Source organism: Lepus europaeus, chromosome 5 (genome assembly GCF_033115175.1).
Source record: "Lepus europaeus isolate LE1 chromosome 5, mLepTim1.pri, whole genome shotgun sequence".
Classification (NCBI taxonomy): Eukaryota; Metazoa; Chordata; class Mammalia; order Lagomorpha; family Leporidae; genus Lepus; species Lepus europaeus.
This window is the reverse complement of record NC_084831.1, coordinates 45,511,088-45,530,878: the sequence shown is the minus strand read 5'-3', so window position 1 is coordinate 45,530,878 and position 19,791 is coordinate 45,511,088. Positions and strand designations below refer to the sequence as shown.

Here is a 19,791-nt window from a genome sequence, read left to right as displayed (position 1 = left end):
AGGGTCTGGCGTGGAGCTCCTGCTCGGCAGCCACTGTGCACCATGAAATGGGTACTCAGCAAACGCTGCTGAATACATGAGCGCATCTAAAAACCTGAGACAGTGCTGCCTCCACGGAGCAGGTGAGAGAATTAGACAGGACTTTAAGAATATAGAAAGATGCACGTATGTGTTAGCGAATCATCTTAGGAAAAGTACCCAGCACTGGAAAAGCTAAGACAATAGTGTTAGCCCTTTCTCATCTATTCTTGCTTCTCAACCCTTTCCTTTTTTGGGGGGATTTTAAATCTCCCCCTCTCCACTGGCTTCTTCTTTTTAGATTACAGATTTGCTTTGGTCTCCTCTAATCTAAAATCCCTCCCTGGGTCTCATTACCTCCCTCATACTTCTGTCCCATCATTCTTTAATTTCACTAACTTAACCCTTTCTCAACTCAAAATACTTTTCAATGCACAAACCACTTCTTTTGTTTTAGGAAAAAAAACCCAGTTTATTCTTTTTAAAAACCAAGTATCATTTACATAATTGTTCAAACAGGCCTGTATAGAGGTACTTCATTTTAAATTATGGATGGATGTAGTTTTTTCGACTGCAATAATTCATTTCAAGAGAAATTTCATTATGTATCTTCCACTGAGCCCCACGGAGAGCGGCCGCCGTATTCAAATCAACCCCGAGGTGGGGGGAGCTGGAGGCCAGCTCCTCATTAGAAGCCACAGCATGGGGGCTCCAAGACCAACGCGGAAGGTCTTCCAGGGAGAGCTGAAATGCTCAGATAAGTGAGCTCTGGCAAGAAGGGGTAGTGTGCTGGCTCTGGCAGGCTCACCCCTGGGGTAGAGCAAAGAGAAGCGAAGGGGAGTTCTGAGAGGCACCAGAGCTATCTAAACTCAGGGGGACGGAACCGAGTGAGCAGCAGCAGTAATTGAGTTTCAGTTACCTGCAGGGTGGGGAAATAAAGCAGGAACTTCATCTGCCTGACATGGGGAAGTTTAGAGGTGTCCTTGGCGTACTCACAGTGAAATCTATCACCCTTTCACCGTGTTGGGTGATGGCAACCGTACGGCGCTTCCCAGTGACAGCCAGTGTGCGTCCTGTTGGGCGGCAGCAGCATGCTACAGCTAATGAAGCATGTTCCTGCAGGCCTGTCTCCCAGGGCTCTCTGCTTCCTCCCTCTGAAGGAATGGCACCATGGGAAAATTTAGCTCAGCCCTCACCAGCCATCACCCAAACTCAAAAGAGTCTTTGAATGGCAGAGAGAGGCCCATTTCCTCTCTGCCTGGCCCAGGGTTGGGACCGTCCCCAGGTCACTTTTTGTGGGTCTGTACAAACGTGCCGACCGGCAGCGAGCCGCTCTTCACCTGAGCCCGGATTTCAGCTTGGTGCTTTAATGTGAAGACCAGAGCTCTCACCGTCCGCCGGTATGGCCCATTAATGAGGCGGGAGCAGAGATGAAACGTTTCCCGCTCAATATTTTCAACCAGTAGGTGATCCATCTAAAAAACAGCAAAATTATCAAATTAGGTCCTTGCATTGCATAAGGATTAAAAGCAAGAGAGGCTGGAGCACTCTGCTCAGAGGCCTCCATTAATCAAGTGAAATTCAAGGACATCTACTTCCTGTCACAAGAGAAACAGGAAGAGCAAATTAATTCCACCCTGGCAATTAAGGAACAAGGCCATGTGCTTTGTGACAGGGACCTCATTCACAACCCCTGCCGGGTGGTAATATTTGCCATTATAACAGGAAACTGGCCTGAACTAAGCAACGGGTACTGAGCCCTGTACTTTACCAACCAGGAAATGAAGACCAAGAGTAATAAATCAGGGTAACAGTTTATACTTTGTGTGTGTTTAAGGTGCCTTTTAACCCCTTATAGCATTTTAGAAATGCTAGGTCTGGATCCTTACATGTGCATAGAGCAGTTTATAAATCACTTTTTAAAATATTTATTTTATTTATTTGAAAGACAGAGTTACAGAGGGAGGGAGGTAGGAGGGGGAGAGAAAGAGAGAGAGAATGAAACTTCCATCTGCTGGTTCACTCCCCAAATGGCTAAAATGGCTGGGGATGGGCCAGGCGGAAGCTAGGAGCTTCATCCCGGTCTTCCAGTGGGATAGCCCAAACACCTGGGCTATCTTCTGCTGCTTTCCCAGATGCACTAGCAGGGAGCTGGAGCAGAAGTGGAGCAGCGGGGATTCGAACTGGCACCCATATGAGATGCTGGTATCGCAGGCAGCAGTTCAACCCGTCACTACAACACCAGCTCCCCATTTTTCACACTTAATGCTTGAACTCTTAGGATCACATTTTACGATAAGGAAACTGGTTCAAAGGTCAAGGTCTTACAACTACTAAGAAACAAGTGAAACGGGGACCTAGACTCCAGGCTCCAAAAGTTCATGTTTCCTCCCTTTCACTACACTTACTACCCCCTCAATAGTCCAGCTGAGATGGGCTGAATTTAGAGCGACCCCTGTAGGTTCAGCTGATTAGAGCAGGCCAAGGGGATGGGATCCCTAGAAATTCTAGGGTAATTAATCTGCCTCAGAGCCAAGCCATCCTGAGTCACAGATGGAAGCAAAGCCAGGTCTGGGATTTTGCTCATATGCTGTGGCCAGGCCAGGCTACTTGTCAGGGCATCCCAAACCTACCTTCCTCTCTAGGCCCATCCCCACTCTCCCCCTCCCCAGTGCTGACCATGGCCCAGCTTAAGCACTCCAAGCTGGGTGCTGCACCACCCATCACCAGCACATGTTCCGTTGGCAAGGTATACTTTTCCCTAGGAACCACACTCTGCCTGTGTGTCAAAACATAGGCAAACAGCCTAATAAAAACACCCCAGCACAAAGGACGGATAGTTCTCCAGACTGCCACGATGACCTGAGCTTCCTCATCATTCTCCGAAACCACGATATGGTCTATGTACTGCATTTGTCTCTGTTGGTAGTAACTTCCTGAAAAGTTCTCTCTCATTTCTTTTTTCTTCCATTCCTTCCTCCTGACCTCAGCCACTCATTCAGGTATTTGTCTAGCACTTGCTTTGTGCCAAGCTCTGCGCTTAGGCCAAGGAACAAGCAGTGACCAAGGAAGGCCTGGCCTTTGGGTCCCCGGGGTGGGTGGTGGGTAGGAGACAGAGATGGAAGCAGGGACTGTAACGGCGCTGAGCAAGTGCCAGGAAAAAAGAGAGGTGCGAATGCTGGCGAGCAGCTACAGCAAAGCCGCCCAACTCACAAGGGCAGCGCCTGGCTCCAGGAGGCAATGTTTAACCACAGACCTGGAGACAGAACAGGATCTGGGTGTTTGCTTCATGATGAATTCACTAAGCTGTTCATCTCTGTTTTGTGTACTGTTCCATACGTGTATTGTACTTCTACATAGAAAGCAAAGTTTAAAAAGAAAACATGCCTCCCCCCAAAAAAGGTCACTTGACATTTGATAAAATGTCCTAACATAAAAGACAAATAGGCAGTCCAGAGAACCATGGGGCAGCGTGACAAGTGCAGGACCAGCAGCATGGTGGAAACAGGAAGCAGGCACATGACAATTCTCATGCATGCCTCTTCTTCAGGGAGGAGCAGTCAGAATGGAGAAAAATATGGGACATTAAAATGCAAATCACAAGGGAAAATGATTCATGTGCCATGTGTTAAGTCACTCACAAAGTGAAGAATGCTTAATTTATAACTGCCTTTGGGTAATCCAAACCTACTCAGCAGATGAGTCCCTTCCAGTGTGTCCTAACCTGGTACCTCAGGTAAACCCCTTTGGTGAAAGGACCAGAGGCTCACCAAGACTTAGAGAAAAAAAATTTTTTTTTCTGTGAGATATAACTATGTAAATGGAAATGGGAACAGAAATGTTGCAAGGAACCTAGGGATTTACTGAGGGACCCAGATCCTTTCTTTGTGCTTCTCCTGATCTGCCTGGTCTCTTTCTCACATGCTTTGGCTCTTCTCTGTGGGTATTACTAACAGTTCTAACTGCCACTCCCCCTAGTGTACACATCTCTAACCAACCGCTCTGCTTCCTCAAAATTCCTTCAACACCCCTTCTGTTTCAAGCTGTTTTCTTGGTATTCCCTGGTTCCTCCTTCTCAGACACAGAGAATGTGATTTGCCTTCCTTATCTGCCTGTGCCTGTGTGTTGTCCAATCTTGGATGAACCGCCATCTCTGGGGGAAAAACATAAAACATGATCACCTAGAGCTGTGCTTCTTCAAGGATTTTTGATTTAGTGGGAAATGGTGCCATAATCAAGCAGTGATGGTTGCCATCGGTAAGCTCTTTAAAAGCAGGGGAAGGAGTTCTTCATGTGGTTATCCTAACTGCAGAACTTCCCACACTGTTTTGTAACTATTTGTCTATCTTCTTCAGGGGAATGCTTGTGACTCTAGGGCCCACACCACATTGAATCCATTTATAAATCCCCTATGTCTACCACAGGTACTGGTAAACAGTAAGTGCTCAATAAATATTTATTACATAAATGTCCTTTCTCCATACATGCATTTCTCTCCATTCCTGCTCTTTCAATAACATCATATATGTAGCAGATAAAATTCCTATTTTATATGTTTTGATTTTATGTGTATTTTCTTGTTAGCAGAATCCTACCCCTCTTACAAGGTGAGTCCAGTTGCCATTTCTTGCATGGAAACCACCCAGATTCCTGTATTCGATTTAACTACTTCATATTTTGAGTGTCTATACACTTGCTAATGCCACTGTCTCTGATTTAACTAATTTTAGTTAGTCCCTTACAGGCTCTCAGCCAGAACATAGTAGGCTTTAATAGAATACAGAACGCAACTCATTTGTTTGTATTCTCCCCTGGTAGTCAGCAGATCCCTACAAAACACTTGTTGAGTTGAATAGCTGCTGAAAGCAAACTTTGTGTGGGTTTTCCAGTAGCATGATTGAATTTGTACATATCTGCCCACACTTCTTTTTGACCACTTGAATACATTTATGAGAGAGCTGGTCAAAGCCAGGGGGTACAGTTTGAGGCCATTAAACAAAGAAAAAAGTAGAAGTCCCACATGGGGACATACCCCTGACCTGGATCTCATTAGCACCATCTGACAACCAACTGAGCCAACCAGCCAGTGTTTCCTAACTCTTAATGATACAGGCTCACTTTGAGAATCAGGTTCATTTTTTTAAATGACATAATAGGAAAATGATCACAGGTTGGAGGTAGGAAGAAGAGTGGATAATGAGGAAGGGGAAGTAAGAGAATGACACCATAGGGGACGTTCATACGAGGAAAGATCTAAAAGACAGGGAGGAACAAAGAAGATCTGGAAGGGAGAAAGTAAAAGGGAATGGAGCCCAGGTTTCAGTGATGGAGTTTTTATTCATCTATCCCATTATTCCAAGAACAAGGAAATGATCCATGGATCTAGAAAGCAAGCTCTGTAGGGTAATGAAGAGATGTACCTTTAGTTGTGTATATATTCTTCATCTGTGGCTTTTACTATTAAAGGCTATAACTGAAACAAGAAAGATGGAAACATCTTTCTCTACAAAAATGCAATCAGTACATCTGGTGTTTGCAAAAACAAATGCTAACAAAAACAAATCAGATTGGAAAGGCTGTTTTAGTACCTGGGTCGGTAACTTAGCCCACGGTTTACTACTGCCCAATAAAGTACATTTATGGAGATCTGACGTCTGACTTGAACGTACTCAACACTGTCAAAGACCAGATACTGGATTAAGTGGTTCACTGATTTATCCTAATACGGAAATGCTTTAGATGATGATAGGTGCTAGAACTAACTTTATGTAAAAATGTTTGTATTTATATTCTTTGACATACCAAGCTAACAAAAATACTATCAAATGCCATTTGTGCAAGAAAAACAGATTGGTTTTGTGGTGTTTTTTTGGCCAAGGAAGACAGTGAGATGCATATTTTTAATTTTTAAAATTTACTCTTTGGGAACAAAACCATTCAGCTGTGCTTAATCTTGATATTTCTTCCAATTACATTGGAAAGCACTAACGAATGTATCACTTTTTTAACTTTGCTTTGTAACACTTGAGTGCTTACCACTTGATGTGCCATTTAAAGGATAATTAATGGATAAACTAAAAGGATAATTATTATAGAGTTTAATATAGCAGGCAAACTGCTCATTAATCCTTGCAAGCATAGCTTCGTTATTATCATTTACTTAAAAAGATACCACAGGGAACTGGTATTTACCACCACATTAACTACATATTATATACCCACACTGTATGTTTCTACAATAATTTTAGTTCATATAAAAATAAACTTTATTTAAAATAGCAAATCTTGCTGAAGTGATATTCTGACTTCATATTTTGCTGTTCTTTGAAAGGTTTAATATTCATTTTAAAGCTCCCTTTAAAAAAGTTACACAAACTTACAGCATATCAATTCACCAAACTGTCAAATAGACATTAAAAATTATAAACATGAAAAAATAAAGACATTAGGAAAAGATATACAAAATGACACTAACCGAAATTGATCAAGATTAAGGAGACAACACAAATATAAATAATTATGTCAATTTTCTGCAATGCCATTTGAATAATCAATAAAAACATCTTATAGAATATTTGGAATATAATTTGCTTTATGTAAATCTCAGATAGTTGTAGCTTGTCCAGATTCATTGAAAAAGCTATAATAATTTACTAAAAAAGGAAATGCACTAAAATGTTAATAAGATTATGTCTTGGTGGTAAGATCAATGGTGATTTTCTTTTCCTCTTCATATTTTTCTCATTTTCTATTATACATTCAAATTTTAAAAACCTAAAAATTTCTTTTGTAAACAAAAGTAAATGATATACAAAAGGTCCGTTTGCTTTTTTTGTGTGTATAAATAGTTGAGATAGATTAAAATATCTTTTCAGAAAATGTAGTATCAGGTCTAACATTTAAGCCATATTTTTGAATTGCTTCTTTTGTTAATAATATTAAATGACTCCTTAAAAATATTTTAATAAGAATACCCTAGGATATCTTGGAAACAGGAAAAAATATATTTATGTCTGATTTTCCAGAATGTTAATTAGCTTACAAGACCTGTTGTTTGATGACAACGACGATGAATATTACTGTTAAGGCACAAAAATCCCTCTCCTAGCATGAATACCTCAAACCATTAATAACATCCAAACTGCTAGTTATGAAGATGATAGGAAATATGTCTATCCGAATGATTTTATGTCCAAGAACTAAAGATGTGGGTGTCGTCAAAGAAATGGGGGAGTAGAATTTTACAGTTTTACTTTGCCACTGATATTCCAAAACGTAGTCTACCCTAGAATTTTTACTTGAATGGGAAAGGAAAGAAATTCTGATGGGAAAATAGCAACATTCATGAAATATCCTCTAACCAGCAGGCATATACATCATTTCTTTGTGTAAATGGCTAATTCTTCCTATGACCTCACATGGTAGGAATTATAATCTCATTTTCCAAACAAGGAAACCAAGTCTCAGGGCTGGTGTCGTGGCACTGCCTGTGATGTCGGCATTCTATATGAGTACTGGTTCAAGTCCTGGCTGCTGTATATCTGATCCAGCTCCCTGATAATGTGTCTGGGAAAGCAGCAGAAGATGGCCCAAGTCCTTGGGACCCTGTCACCCATGTGGGAGACCCAAATGGAGTTCTAAGCTCTCAGCTTTGGCCTGGTTCAGCCCCAAACCTTATTTCCACCTGGGAGTGAACCTGCAGATGTAAGATCTCTATCTCTCCCTCTTTCTCTGTAACTCTGCCTTTGAAATATATAAGTATTTTAAAAAGAAACAAATCAAGTCCCAGAAATAGATTTAAGGCGTCAAAACTAAAAGGGTTTCAACTCAGGTGTTGCTAGTTCTAAAATGTGCACTCCTACGACACTGTCTCTCAGAATGCTTAAAAAATATCCTGTTTGAATAAATCCACAGCATTAAGATTACAAAAGCTAGGGACTGGAGTTGTGGAGCAATGGGTTAAGCCACAGCTTGTGACATCAGCATCCCATATCAGAGCACAGGTTCAAGTTCTGGCCACTTTGCTTCTGATCCAGCTTCCTGCTAGTGCACCTGGGAAGCAGGGGAAGATGGCCCAAGTGCTTGGGTCCCGGATTCTCATGTAGGAGACCAGGATGAAGTTCATGGCTCCTGGCTTCAGTTTGGCCCAGACTTGGATGTTGTAACCATTTGGGAAATTAACCAAATGGACGATCTCTATCACTTTGCTTCTCAAAATAAAAGTATCATGAAAACGTAAGGCTCATTTATCCTAGGATACCTAGCAATCATATTCTAACCAGGACATTACCTTTAATTCCAAGGCTTCTGACAGTAATTTTTTGGCATTTTTCCTAAAGGACTCAGTTTTGGGATCACTTCGAACTTCAATAGCAGGTCTATCCAAATGTTTTTCAATGAAAGTTTTCCACTCAGTATACACTTCTCCGGCAAGACAAGCCACCTCTGAATCTGAGTGTTTGCGCATCTTGTTCACGGTATGACCTGGAACAGGGAAAGAGAAACTAGAGGTAAGGTTCTTCTGTAGTAATCTGAAAAGCACAGGACTAGACAGACTGATGTGCGGCTCTAAGAAACGCATGCATGGGTCCAGAGCTGTGGTGCAGTGGTTTAAAGCCCCAGCTGCAGCATCGGCATTCAACATAGGTGCGGGTTTGAGTGCTGGCTGCTCCTCTTCTGATCCAGCTCTCTGCTAACGGCCTGGGAGAGCAGTGGAAGATGGCCCAAGTGCTGGGGCCCCTGCACCCATGTAGAAGACCTGGAAAAAGCTTCTGGCTCTTGGCTTTGGATTGCCTCAGCTCCAGCCACCAGGGCCATTTGGGGATCAGCTCAGCTCCGATCACTGCAGTGGTTTGGGGAATGAACCAGTGGATGAAGACCTCTATCTCTTTAACTTTGTCTTTCAAATAAATAAAATAAATCTTAAAGAAAAAGAAGACCGGTATGGAATATCTATACATAAAATATAATTTAAAAAAAAGAAGAAACTCACTCACATATCCAAGGTTCTTGTGCAAATGAGACTAATTTCACAAAGGCTGAAACAACAAGATAACCACTGGGAAGAGCCACCAGACCAGTGGATGTGGTAAGTCATAAAACAGAAGCATGACCAATTGATTCTCTTTTTAACTGTTTATTATTTGCATTTATATCAAGGAGTGAGATACAGAGAGAAAGAGAGATCAATATTCCATCTACTAGTTTACTCTGAAGTGTTCACAACAGCTGGAATTGGGCAGGCAAAATCCAGGAGCCAGGAACCCCATGTGGCAGGGACTCAACACTCAAGCTGCCTCCCAGGATGTACATAAGCAGGAAATTGGATCAGAAGAGGAGGCAGGACTTGAACCAGGCACTCTGATAAGGGATACAGCAGCATCTTCACCCACTCTGCCACAATGCCTACCCCATATCAATAGATTCCTTAAAAAAACAAAACAAAGGCATCAATTCCTTAATCTAAAAATTACAATAAAATTAATTATGCATTTTTCTTGCTTTTTTGAGTGTATTTCAAAAAGAAACAGACAGTTCTCATTGAGAGAATGTTCTTTATTTAGCTAATAAGTAGGGAAAGATTGACAAATTAGAAACGATTTTTGCGTCTCCTGAAGAAATAATTCATTCAGTAGACAATCATCAGTCGATGAAATTATTACATTCAATGAAAGGCTGATGGGGAAATGTAAAATGGGGGGCAGGATAAGCTTCATCACTTGAGTCCACTACTCCATGCTAGCTTCCCAAAAAGCGGGCCCTTCGGGCAGTGGAAGTACTTCATAGCACTACCTATGAAGCAGTCTTGCACCCTCTTCCCAAACAAGGGATGAATCACAACCCATTTAGTCATTCGGAGCTCACTTTCAGCTTATAGGAAGTATGAGAGAAACAGATTATAGAACAAATAAATTCAGAACGTGGGATATTCCACAGGACTACAGACATGGTCTCTTCAATAGTCAGTGGCTTTTTTTTAAGGGATTAGGGCTAAGAACTGTTATAGATTAAAAGTGTCCTTAGAGGGGCTGGTGCTGTGGTGTAGTAGGCTAAAGTCTCCACCTGTAGCACCAGCATCCCATACATGTGTCAGTTTTCAAGTTCTGGCTGCTCCTCTTCTGATCCAACTCTCTGCTATGGCCTGGGAAAGCAACGCTGGATGACCCAAGTAGTTGGGCCTCTGCATCCACATGGGAGATCCAGAGGAAACTTCCTGGCTCCTGGCTTCGGATGGGCTCAGCTCCAGCCACTATAGCCATTTGGCAAGTGAACCAGCAGATGCAAGACCTCTCTGTCTCTCCCTTTCTGTCTGTAACTCTACCTCTCAAAATAAATAAAATATTTTTTTAAAAAAATGTCCTTTGAATCCAAAGTACCAAATAAGACATGTGATTCAAATACCAACTGGAACAAATCAACTGCTAAAAGACATCTTGAAATAAACAGGAATGTGACTATCTACTAGATATTAAATTATACTAAGGGGGCCAGCACTATGGTATAGCAAGTTAAAGCCCCTGCCTGCAGCGCTGGCATCCCAAATGAGTGCTGGTTCATGTTCCAGCTGCTCCTCTTCTGATTCGGCTCTCTGCTGTGGCCTGGGAAAGCAGTGAAGATGGCCCAAGTCCTTGGGCCCCTGCACCCTCATGGGAGACCCCGAAAAGGCTCCTGGCTTCGAATCAGCTCAGTTCTGGCCGTTGTGGTCATTTAGGGTGTGAACCAGCAGAATGGAAAAACCTCTCTCTCTCTCTCTGGCTCTAACCCCCTCTGTAACTCTGCATTTCAAATAAAGAAAATAATTAGCCGGCGCCGCGGCTCACTAGGCTAATCCTCCGCCTTGCGGCGCCGGCACACCGGGTTCTAGTCCCAGTCGGGGCACCGGTCCTGTCCCGGATGCCCCTCTTCCAGGCCAGCTCTCTGCTGTGGCCAGGGAGTGCAGTGGAGGATGGCCCAAGTACTTGGGCCCTGCACCCCATGGGAGACCAGGAGAAGCACCTGGCTCCTGCCATCAGATCAGCGCGGTGCGCCGGCCGCAGCGCGCCAACCGCGGCGGCCATTGGAGGGTGAACCAACGGCAAAAGGAAGACATTTCTCTCTGTCTCTCTCTCTCACTGTCCACTCTGCCTGTCAAAAAATAAATAAATAAATAAAAATAAATAAATAAATATAAAAAAATAATTATTTAAAAAAATTATACTAAGCAATTATTGTAATTTTGTTAAGCAAAATGACATTGTGGTTCCAAAAGCAGGTATCCACATTTTTTAGAGTTACTGAAGCATGTGGAGCTGGAAAGACAAAAGGTCTGAGATTCTGGTTTTTTTTTTTTTAAAGATTTATCTATTTACTTGAAAGTCAGAGTTACAGAGAGAAGGAGAGGCAGTGGAGGGGAGGGGGGAGGTCCTCCGTCCACTGGTTCATCCCCCAAATGGCTGCAACAACCAGAGCTGTGCGGATTCGAAGCCAGGAGCCAGGAGCCTCTTCCGGGTCTCCCATGCCAGTACAGGGGCCCAAGGACCCGGGCCATCTTCTGCTGCTATCCCAGGCCATAGCAGAGAGCTGGATCAGAAGTGGAGCAGTTGGAACGCAAAAGATTCTGCTTTAAAATAATTCAGTAACAACACAAAAACAAAAAAGGAAACAATCAAATGGGGCCAAACTTAGTAGTCACTGAATCTAGATGATAAACATATAGGATTTGTTGTTGCACTATTCACTTTATTTTTGTATATGTTTGAGATTTTCACAATATAATGGGAAAAACAGAGGAAAGGTCAAAAGTATTGATATATAAAAGTACTTAAAAATAAATATCTACAAAAGCCAAGGAAATCAAGTAAACATTTAAAACTTAAAAAAAAAAAAAAGGAAGAATGTAAGACAGATAAAGTCAACAGTTTTCTTAAGTCAGCAGCAACTAGTCAGAATACAAAAAGAGAAAGTCCTGTTTAAACAAACTAGTAAAAACCACCCCACTTAGTAAAACATCCACAAGAGCGGTGTGTGAATGTGCACACACACTTCTTGTCTACTTCCTAACTACTCAAGAGCTCTGGAATTGCTCCACCCCTGTCCTTCCACACTGTAGCTAGAATGGCCTTTATTTAATTTCCATGGTTTTTCTGTTAGGGACATTTTTTCTGAGAACACACATTTGGCCATTTCACTCCTCTGCTTAATTCCTTCAATCACATATCCAAACTGCTATCTTTTCAGACAAGTCCCTTCACAACCTGCCACCCGCCCACCTACCTTCTGCTTCACTTTCCTCCACTCTCTCATGGTCAGCCTCATCTCAGCTACTTGTAGCTCCTAAAGTATTTGAATATTTTGTCTTGTTTCTTTTAAACACACACCCCAACGAACATCCTGGTTTTTCTCCCCTCTATCTGGCTTATTTTCAATGAGCCTTAAGATTCATTCAGGGGACCGGCGCTGCAGCTCACTTGGCTAGTCCTCTGCCTGCGGCGCCGGCACACCGGGTTCTAGTCCCAGTTGCTCCTCTTCCAGCCCAGCTCTCTGCTGTGGCATGGGAAGGCAGTGGAGGATGGCCCAAGTGCTTGGGCCCTGCACCCGTATGGGAGACCAGGAAGAAGCACCTGGCTCCTGGCTTCGGATCAGCGCAGCACGCCAGCCGCAGTGCACCCGCCGTAGCGGCCATTTGGGGGTGAACCAACAGAAGGAAGACCTTTCTCTCTGTCTCTGTCTGTCTAACTCTGCCTGTCAAAAAAAAAAAAAAAATTCATTCAGAAGTCCCTCTCTTCCAGGAAGTCTTCCTTAATACCCTAAGCTTGGTTGGTACCACTACTCTAAGGTTTCTTAATACCTTATCAGAATAATTAGTATAGTATGCTGTAATTATCTGATGAGTTAATCTTTTTATTTTTTTTTTAAGATTTTATTTATTTATTTGAGAGGTAGAGTTACAGACAGTGAGAAAGAGAGTCAGAGAGAAAGGTCTTCCTTCCATTGGTTCACTCTCCAAATGGCCACAACAGCTGGAACTGCGCCAATCCGAAGCCAGGAGCCAGGAGGCTTCTTCCAGGTCTCCCACATGGGTGCACTTGGGCCATTTTCTACTGCTTTCCCAGGCCACAGCAGAGAGCTGGATTGGAAGAGAGGCAGCTGGGACCAGAACTGGTGCCCACATGGGATGCTGGTGCCACAGGCAGAGGATTAACCTACTGTACCACAACACTGGCCCCAATCTCTTTTTCTAAAATTTTTATTTAAATATTTTTTGAAAGATTCATTTTATTTATTTGAAAAACAGAGTTAGAGAGAGAGGCAGAGACAGAGAGAGAGGTCTTCCATCTGCTGGTTCACTCCCCAGATGGCCGCAACAGCTAGAGCTGTGCCAATACGAAGCCAGGAGCTTCTTCTGGGTCTCCCACGTGGGTGTAGGGGCCCAAGGACTTGGGCCATCTTCTACTGCTATCCCAGGCCATACGAGAGAGCTGGATGGGAAGAGAAGCAGCCAGGACTAGAACTGGCACCCATAGGGGATGCTGGCGCTTCAGGTCAGGGCGTTAACCCGCTGCGCCATAGCACTGGCCCCTATTTAAATATTTGAAAGGCAATTAGAAAGATCTATCTTGATTTGCTGTTTCCCTCCCCAGATGGCCACTCCAGAGTAGGTGGCAGGGACCCATCTTCCATTGCTTTCCCAAGAACATTAGCAGGAGTTGTACCAGAAATGGAGTATTCAAGACTTGAGCCAGAGCTCTGATATGGGATGCCAGCTTCGCAGGCAGCGGCTTAACTTACTGTGCCACAATGCAGGACCCTGGGCCTGCACCTCTTTTGCTCACCACCGTGAGCCTTGAAGGAAACAGCTGTGACATATTCATCTCTATCTCCAGCAGTGAGCACAGCAGCAAGAGACAGGGACCAGGAAAGGAAGCTGGCTGAACAAGAGATGCATATGAAAAATAACATGTATTTTTACTGAGGGGAAAATATACTGTACTATGAGATAGAAAGATAAAAACTAAGATGCCAATACAGAAATTAATTTGTAGTTTTAGCAAAAATCTCAGTAGGCTATCTTTATTAGAATGCAACCAAATGAGCCAGTGTTATGGTGTAGGTAAAGCCACCACCTCTGATGCAAGCATCCCATATGAGCACTGGTTTTAATCTTGGCTGCTCCACTTCTGATCCAGCTTCCTTGGAATGATCCTGGGTCCCTGTGAATGTGCCTGGGAAGGCAGTGGAAGATGGCCCAAGTACTTGGGCCCCTGACACCCATGTGGGAGACCCAAAAGGAGCTCCTTGGCTCCTGGCTTCAGACCGGCCCAGCTACAACTGTTGTGACCATTTAGGAAGTGAACCAGCAGGTGGAAGATCTTTCTCTCTCTGTCTCTGTAATTCTGCCTTTCAAATAAATAAATAAATATTAAAAAAAAAAAAAAAAGAATCCAACCAAAGATTTCCGTACTTATTTTAGAACTACAACTGGGGTTGGCCAGCGCCATGGCTCAATAGGCTAATCCTCCACCTTGCGGCGCCGGCACACCGGGTTCTAGTCCCGGTCGGGGTACCGGATTCTGTCCCGGTTGCCCCTCTTCCAGGCCAGCCCTCTGCTGTGGCCTGCGAGTGCAGTGGAGGATGGCCCAAGTGCTTGGGCCCTGCACCCCATGGGAGACCAGGAGAAGCACCTGGCTCCTGGCTTCGGATCAGTGCAGTGCACCGGCCGCAGCGCGCCGGCCGTGGCAGCCATTGGAGGGTGAACCAACGGCAAAGGAAGACCTTTCTATCTGTCTCTCTCTCTCACTGTCCACTCTGCCTGTCAAAAAATAAAATAAAATAAAAATTAAAAAAAAATTAGAACTACAACTGGGCAAGAGTAAAAAACAGTATTCTGAAAAAGAGGAATTCTGAGGTACAATAAGCCTTATAAGGTATTAGAAACTATTTAAAATTCCCACATTCCATAGTGCAGTGCCTGAGTTCAAGTCCTGGCTCAGATCCCAAGAGGCAGCAAGGGATGGCTCAAGTGCTTGGGTCCTTGTCACTTACACAGGAGACCTAGACTGAGCTCTTAGCTCCTGGCTTCAGTTTGGGCAAGGCCCAGCTGTTGTAGGCATCTGGGGAATAATCAAGCAGATGGGAGGTATCTGTCTCTGCCTTTCCTCCTTTCAAATAAATAAAAATTCTTGGGCGGGGGGGGGGGGGCATTGTGGCATAGCAGATTAAGCTGCAGCCTACAATGCCGGCATCCCAAACTGGAGAGCTAGTTCAAATCCCAGCTGCTCCTCAAATTCAGTGCCCTGCTAAGGCACCTGGGAGGCAGTGGATGATGATCCAAGTCCTTGGGCCCCTGCCACCCATGTGGGACACCCAGATGAAGTTCCAGGTTCCTGGCTACCGCCTGATCCAGCCCTACCTGTTACAGTTATTTGGGGAGTGATCTCTTTCTCTCTTGGTCTCTCTTCTCCCTCTCTGTCATTCTGCCTTTCAAATAAATAATAATAAAAAGAAATTAAACTGTTTTAGTGAAAATAACAACAAACTAATGGTTAAGACACTATTTAAAACTAAGTCATGGCTGGCACTGCGGCTTACTAGGCTAATCCTCTGCCTGCGGCACTGGCACCCCGGGTTCTAGTCCCAGTTGGGGCACCAGATTCTGTCCCGGTTGCTCCTCTTCCAGTCCAGCTCTCTGCTGTGGCCCGGGAGGGCAGTGGAGGATGGCCCAAGTGCTTGGGCCATGCACCCACATGGGAGACCAGGAGGAAGCACCTGGTTCCTGGCTTTGGATCAGCGTGGCGCGCGGCTGTTAGCGGCCATTTGGGGGGTGAACCAACGGAAGGAAGACCTTTCTGTCTGTCTGTCTGTCTAACTCTGCCTGTCAAAACAAAAACAAAAACAAAAACAAAACAAAACTAAGTCTTACAAAAATAGATGGATTGGGCTCAGCATTGTGGCATAGAGGGAAAAGCCACCACCTGCAACACAAGCATCCCATATGGGTGCAGGTTTGAGAACTGGCTGCTCTACTTCTGACCCAGCTCCCTGCTAATGAGTCTGAGAAAGCAGAAGATGGCCCAAGTGCTTGGGCCCCTGTACTCAGGCGGGAGACTCAGAAGAAGCCCCGGCTGTTGTGGCCATTTGGGGAGTGAACCAGCAGATGAAAATTTACTCTCTCTCTCTCTCTCTGTAACTCTTTCAAATAAATAAATCTTTTTTTGTTTGTTTGTTTGTTTGTTTGTTTGTTTTTTGACAGGCAGAGTGGACAGTGAGAGAGAGAGACAGAGAGAAAGGTCTTCCTTTTGCCGTTGGTTCACCCTCCAATGGCCGCCGCGGTAGCGCGCTGCGGCCGGCGCACCACGCTGTTCCGATGGCAGGAGCCAGGTGCTTCTCCTGGTCTCCCATGGGGTGCAGGACCCAAGCACTTGGGCCATCCTCCACTGCACTCCCGGGCCACAGCAGAGAGCTGGCCTGGAAGAGGGGCAACCGGGACAGGATCGGTGCCCCAACCGGGACTAGAACCCGGTGTGCCGGCGCCGCAAGGCAGAGGATTAGCCTGTTGAGCCACGGCGCCGGCCTAATAAATCTTTTTTGAAAAAACAGATGGGGGGCTGGCACTGCGAAACAGTGGGTTAAAGCCCTGGGCTGCAGCGTCAGCATCCTGTATGGGCTCCAGTTTGAGTCCTGGTTGCTCCGCTTCCAATCCAGCTCCCTGCTACCGCACCTGGGAAACCAGCAGAGGATGGTTCAAGTCCTTGGGCCCCTACACCCATGTGAGATACCCGGAAGAAGCTCTTGGCTCCTGGCTTCGGCTCAGCTCAGCTCCAGCCATTGTGGCCATTTGAAGAGTGAATCAGCAGATGGAAGATCTTTCTCTGACTGTCTCTACCTCTCTCTATAACTCTGTATTTCAAATAAATAAAAAGAAAAATAAATCTTCAAAAAAGATGGACATATTTATGGAATAAAAAGTATAGCTCAGACCTAAATTATGTAAGAATTTAATATAGAGTAAAAGAGGCATCATTGAACAAAGGGCAACAGAAAAAGGATTTAAAATTGGAGAAATGGTCAAAATATATAGAAAACTTCTCCAATTATGTCCCTGCATAGCCTATAGCTTAAAAATTTATTTATTCTCCACTATTTACTGAAGGCCTATTTGTGCTAGATAGGCAACTATACCAGGCACTAGTCATGTAGGACTTGAACAAGAAATTGTCCCCACTTTAAAGATTCTATTAAAAAATCCTAAAGGTTAAAAAAAACCACTCTAAAAGGGAGGCATGGATAACATAATATTAATTCCTTAACTTCACACTGTAAACAATTATTTATCAGGAATTTTTCTACTGACCAGGGAAAGGAGTACATCAATCCTTAACAATGAGGAGGAGAAATGCAGAACGCTCATTAGAAATGATTTAATGTACTTCCTTGCAGGCAGTGCATAGGAAAGTGCTTCTGAAACACACATTACTTAAAAGCAGAAAGTGCTACTGGGTACTTCCCCTTTCTGGGTAGAGCTCTTCACGTCCCTGTGAAACTCAATCAGAAAACAATTTCTGTGTGCTATTGGTCTGTCGTAGATGACATTCAAACACTTGGATGAGTATCTCCTTCATGCCTGTGCTGAGGGTGCAGAAGTGAGGAGGACACAGGCACTTGCCCTGCCAAAGTGTGCAGAGAAGATACACACAAAAACATTCTCTCCAATACCGTGTGCGGTGGTGAAAAGCTGAAACAACCTACAAGATCATTACTAAAGGTCTAAGATGTTAAATATGTCATAGTTCCTTTAAAAAACAATTACTTTGCAATTATTAAAACCTGGAATAGCTCTACATGTAGTAACATGGCCAGATGATCACTTCCTTCAGTTAAGTGAAAAAAGCAGGTCTCAAAAGAGCACACAGTATAAGCCAATATTTATTTTTAAAATTACATATGTGTATACATATAAACACCATATTTGTTTATATGCAGAGAAAAAAGTCAAAGAATTTACAGTAAGATTATTAACTTGTCTCCTCGGCAGGATGCATACATCTATGCCGTTTAGCTCACAGTCTAGTGGGTTGGCTCAACATGTAAACATTCCTAATAGCCAGGCTGTGCCATCACGTAGCTACATGGACATTCCTCGGGAAAAGAGAGCCTTCCCTTCATGGGATCCCCACCTCATCCTTTTCTTTCTCCAAGAAAGGCACAGCTGCCCCAGCTTTCAGAAACGAAGATGCTTAAGTCCCTCAGACGGAGTCCCACTTGCCGAATCCTGTGGAACTGATGTTACTTTCTCTGTGGCATCTGAAGCTGCTGCGTTTTCCTTCAGAAATACTTTCACTGCCTTTTTTGAGATACCATGTGTTACCGATTCTCCTTTTCCTTCTCTGTCTCTTCTTCTTTGCTAAATCTTCAATTATCCGTGAACCCCAGCTTGGGTGTTATCCTTTGCCTCTTTTTCTACTGCCTTCCCTGAGTAATCTTCCCCACTCCTATGGTCCAACTAACATTTGCAAGCAGGTGGCTTCCAATTATCTATCTCTAGCCAATAGTTTCCACTATGCAAAGACCCCAAAACTTCAATCCTCTACTGGACATCTTCACCTGCTTATTCTATAAGCACCAATAAGTCAACATTTGTTGTCATAAAATAGCACCACCACCCACCCATTCCTCTAGGTTTTACCGTCTTTTCACATGTTCACTCAATCATGCCAAGTCATACAGATTCATTTTTTTTAACATCCTCTGTACCTTCTCTTCTTGCCAAGTCATACAGATTCACTTTTTTTTTTTTTTTTTGACAGGCAGAGTGGATAGTGAGAGAGAGAGAGACAGACAGAAAGGTCTTCCTTTTCGCCGTTGGTTTACCCTCCAATGGCCGCTGCGGCCGGCGCATTGTGCTGATCCGAAGCCAGGAGCCAGGTGCTTCTCCTGGTCTCCCATGCGGGTGCAGGGCCCAAGGACTTGGGCCATCCTCCACTGCCTTCCCGGGCCATAGCAGAGAGCTGGCGTGGAAGAGGGGCAACTGGGATAGAATCCGGCACCCCAACCAGGACTAGAACCCGGTGTGCCGGTGCCACAAGGCGGAGGATTAGCCTGTTAAGCCACGGCGCCGGCCCAGATTCACTTCTTTAACATTCTCTGCACCTCTCTTCCTCCTCCGCTTCCCGCTCATTCCTACTGCCCCTACTGTCCTTATCACCGCTCCACAGGTCTACTACAACAGTTCACTAAATATCTCCCAAGTATGGCCCTTCCTAACTCATCCTCTAAACTGAAGTCATGATGACCTGTTAAAAAAATGATTTGATAACGACATGCCCTTACCAAAAATCCTTCGATGGCTTTCCAATGCCTTACAGTTAACTTCTAGGTACAGCATTAAGGTTCTGGATAATTTGGAGCCTCTTCGGCCTTCCTCTCACCAGATCACCCTCTTCTCCCCTCCCCTCAACCCCAGCCCTTTCACCCTTTTGTCCCCAACACACAAAGTTCTTGCCATAGAGAGCAGCATCCATGTCCTTGTTTTAGATTATACTATTTGGCCTTCTGACATTTCTGTGCCTTAGCTCATACTATTCCCTCTGACTAGAATACTTAAATGCCTACTTTCTCTTCTAAACATCTTGTGAGCAGAACCTTTACCTTACATCAAGTTGTAATCCTAGCTCCCAGAAGAGTGTTTAACACAGAAGAGACAATGTTTACTGTACTGAATCAAAGAATTGAATAATAAATTATTTGCATTTGGCTTTCAAATTGGTTTAATACTAACATTTGAATATGAAAGCAGTT

General features: G+C 44.0%; 1 protein-coding gene across 1 annotated transcript in view; it reads right to left on the bottom strand.

Moving 5' to 3' along the window:
* Window positions 1–464: 464 nt before the first annotated feature.
* TCEANC2 (transcription elongation factor A N-terminal and central domain containing 2) overlaps window positions 465–19,791 on the bottom strand; it is a 51,604-nt gene continuing 32,277 nt past the window's right edge. The window contains exons 4-5 of the mRNA XM_062191387.1: window positions 8,309–8,502; window positions 465–1,493 (exon numbers count right to left, since the gene is read on the bottom strand). Of these exons, the coding sequence (XP_062047371.1) occupies window positions 1,305–1,493; window positions 8,309–8,502 (383 nt within the window). The 3' untranslated portion in view covers window positions 465–1,304. The remainder of the gene's footprint in view (window positions 1,494–8,308; window positions 8,503–19,791) is intronic.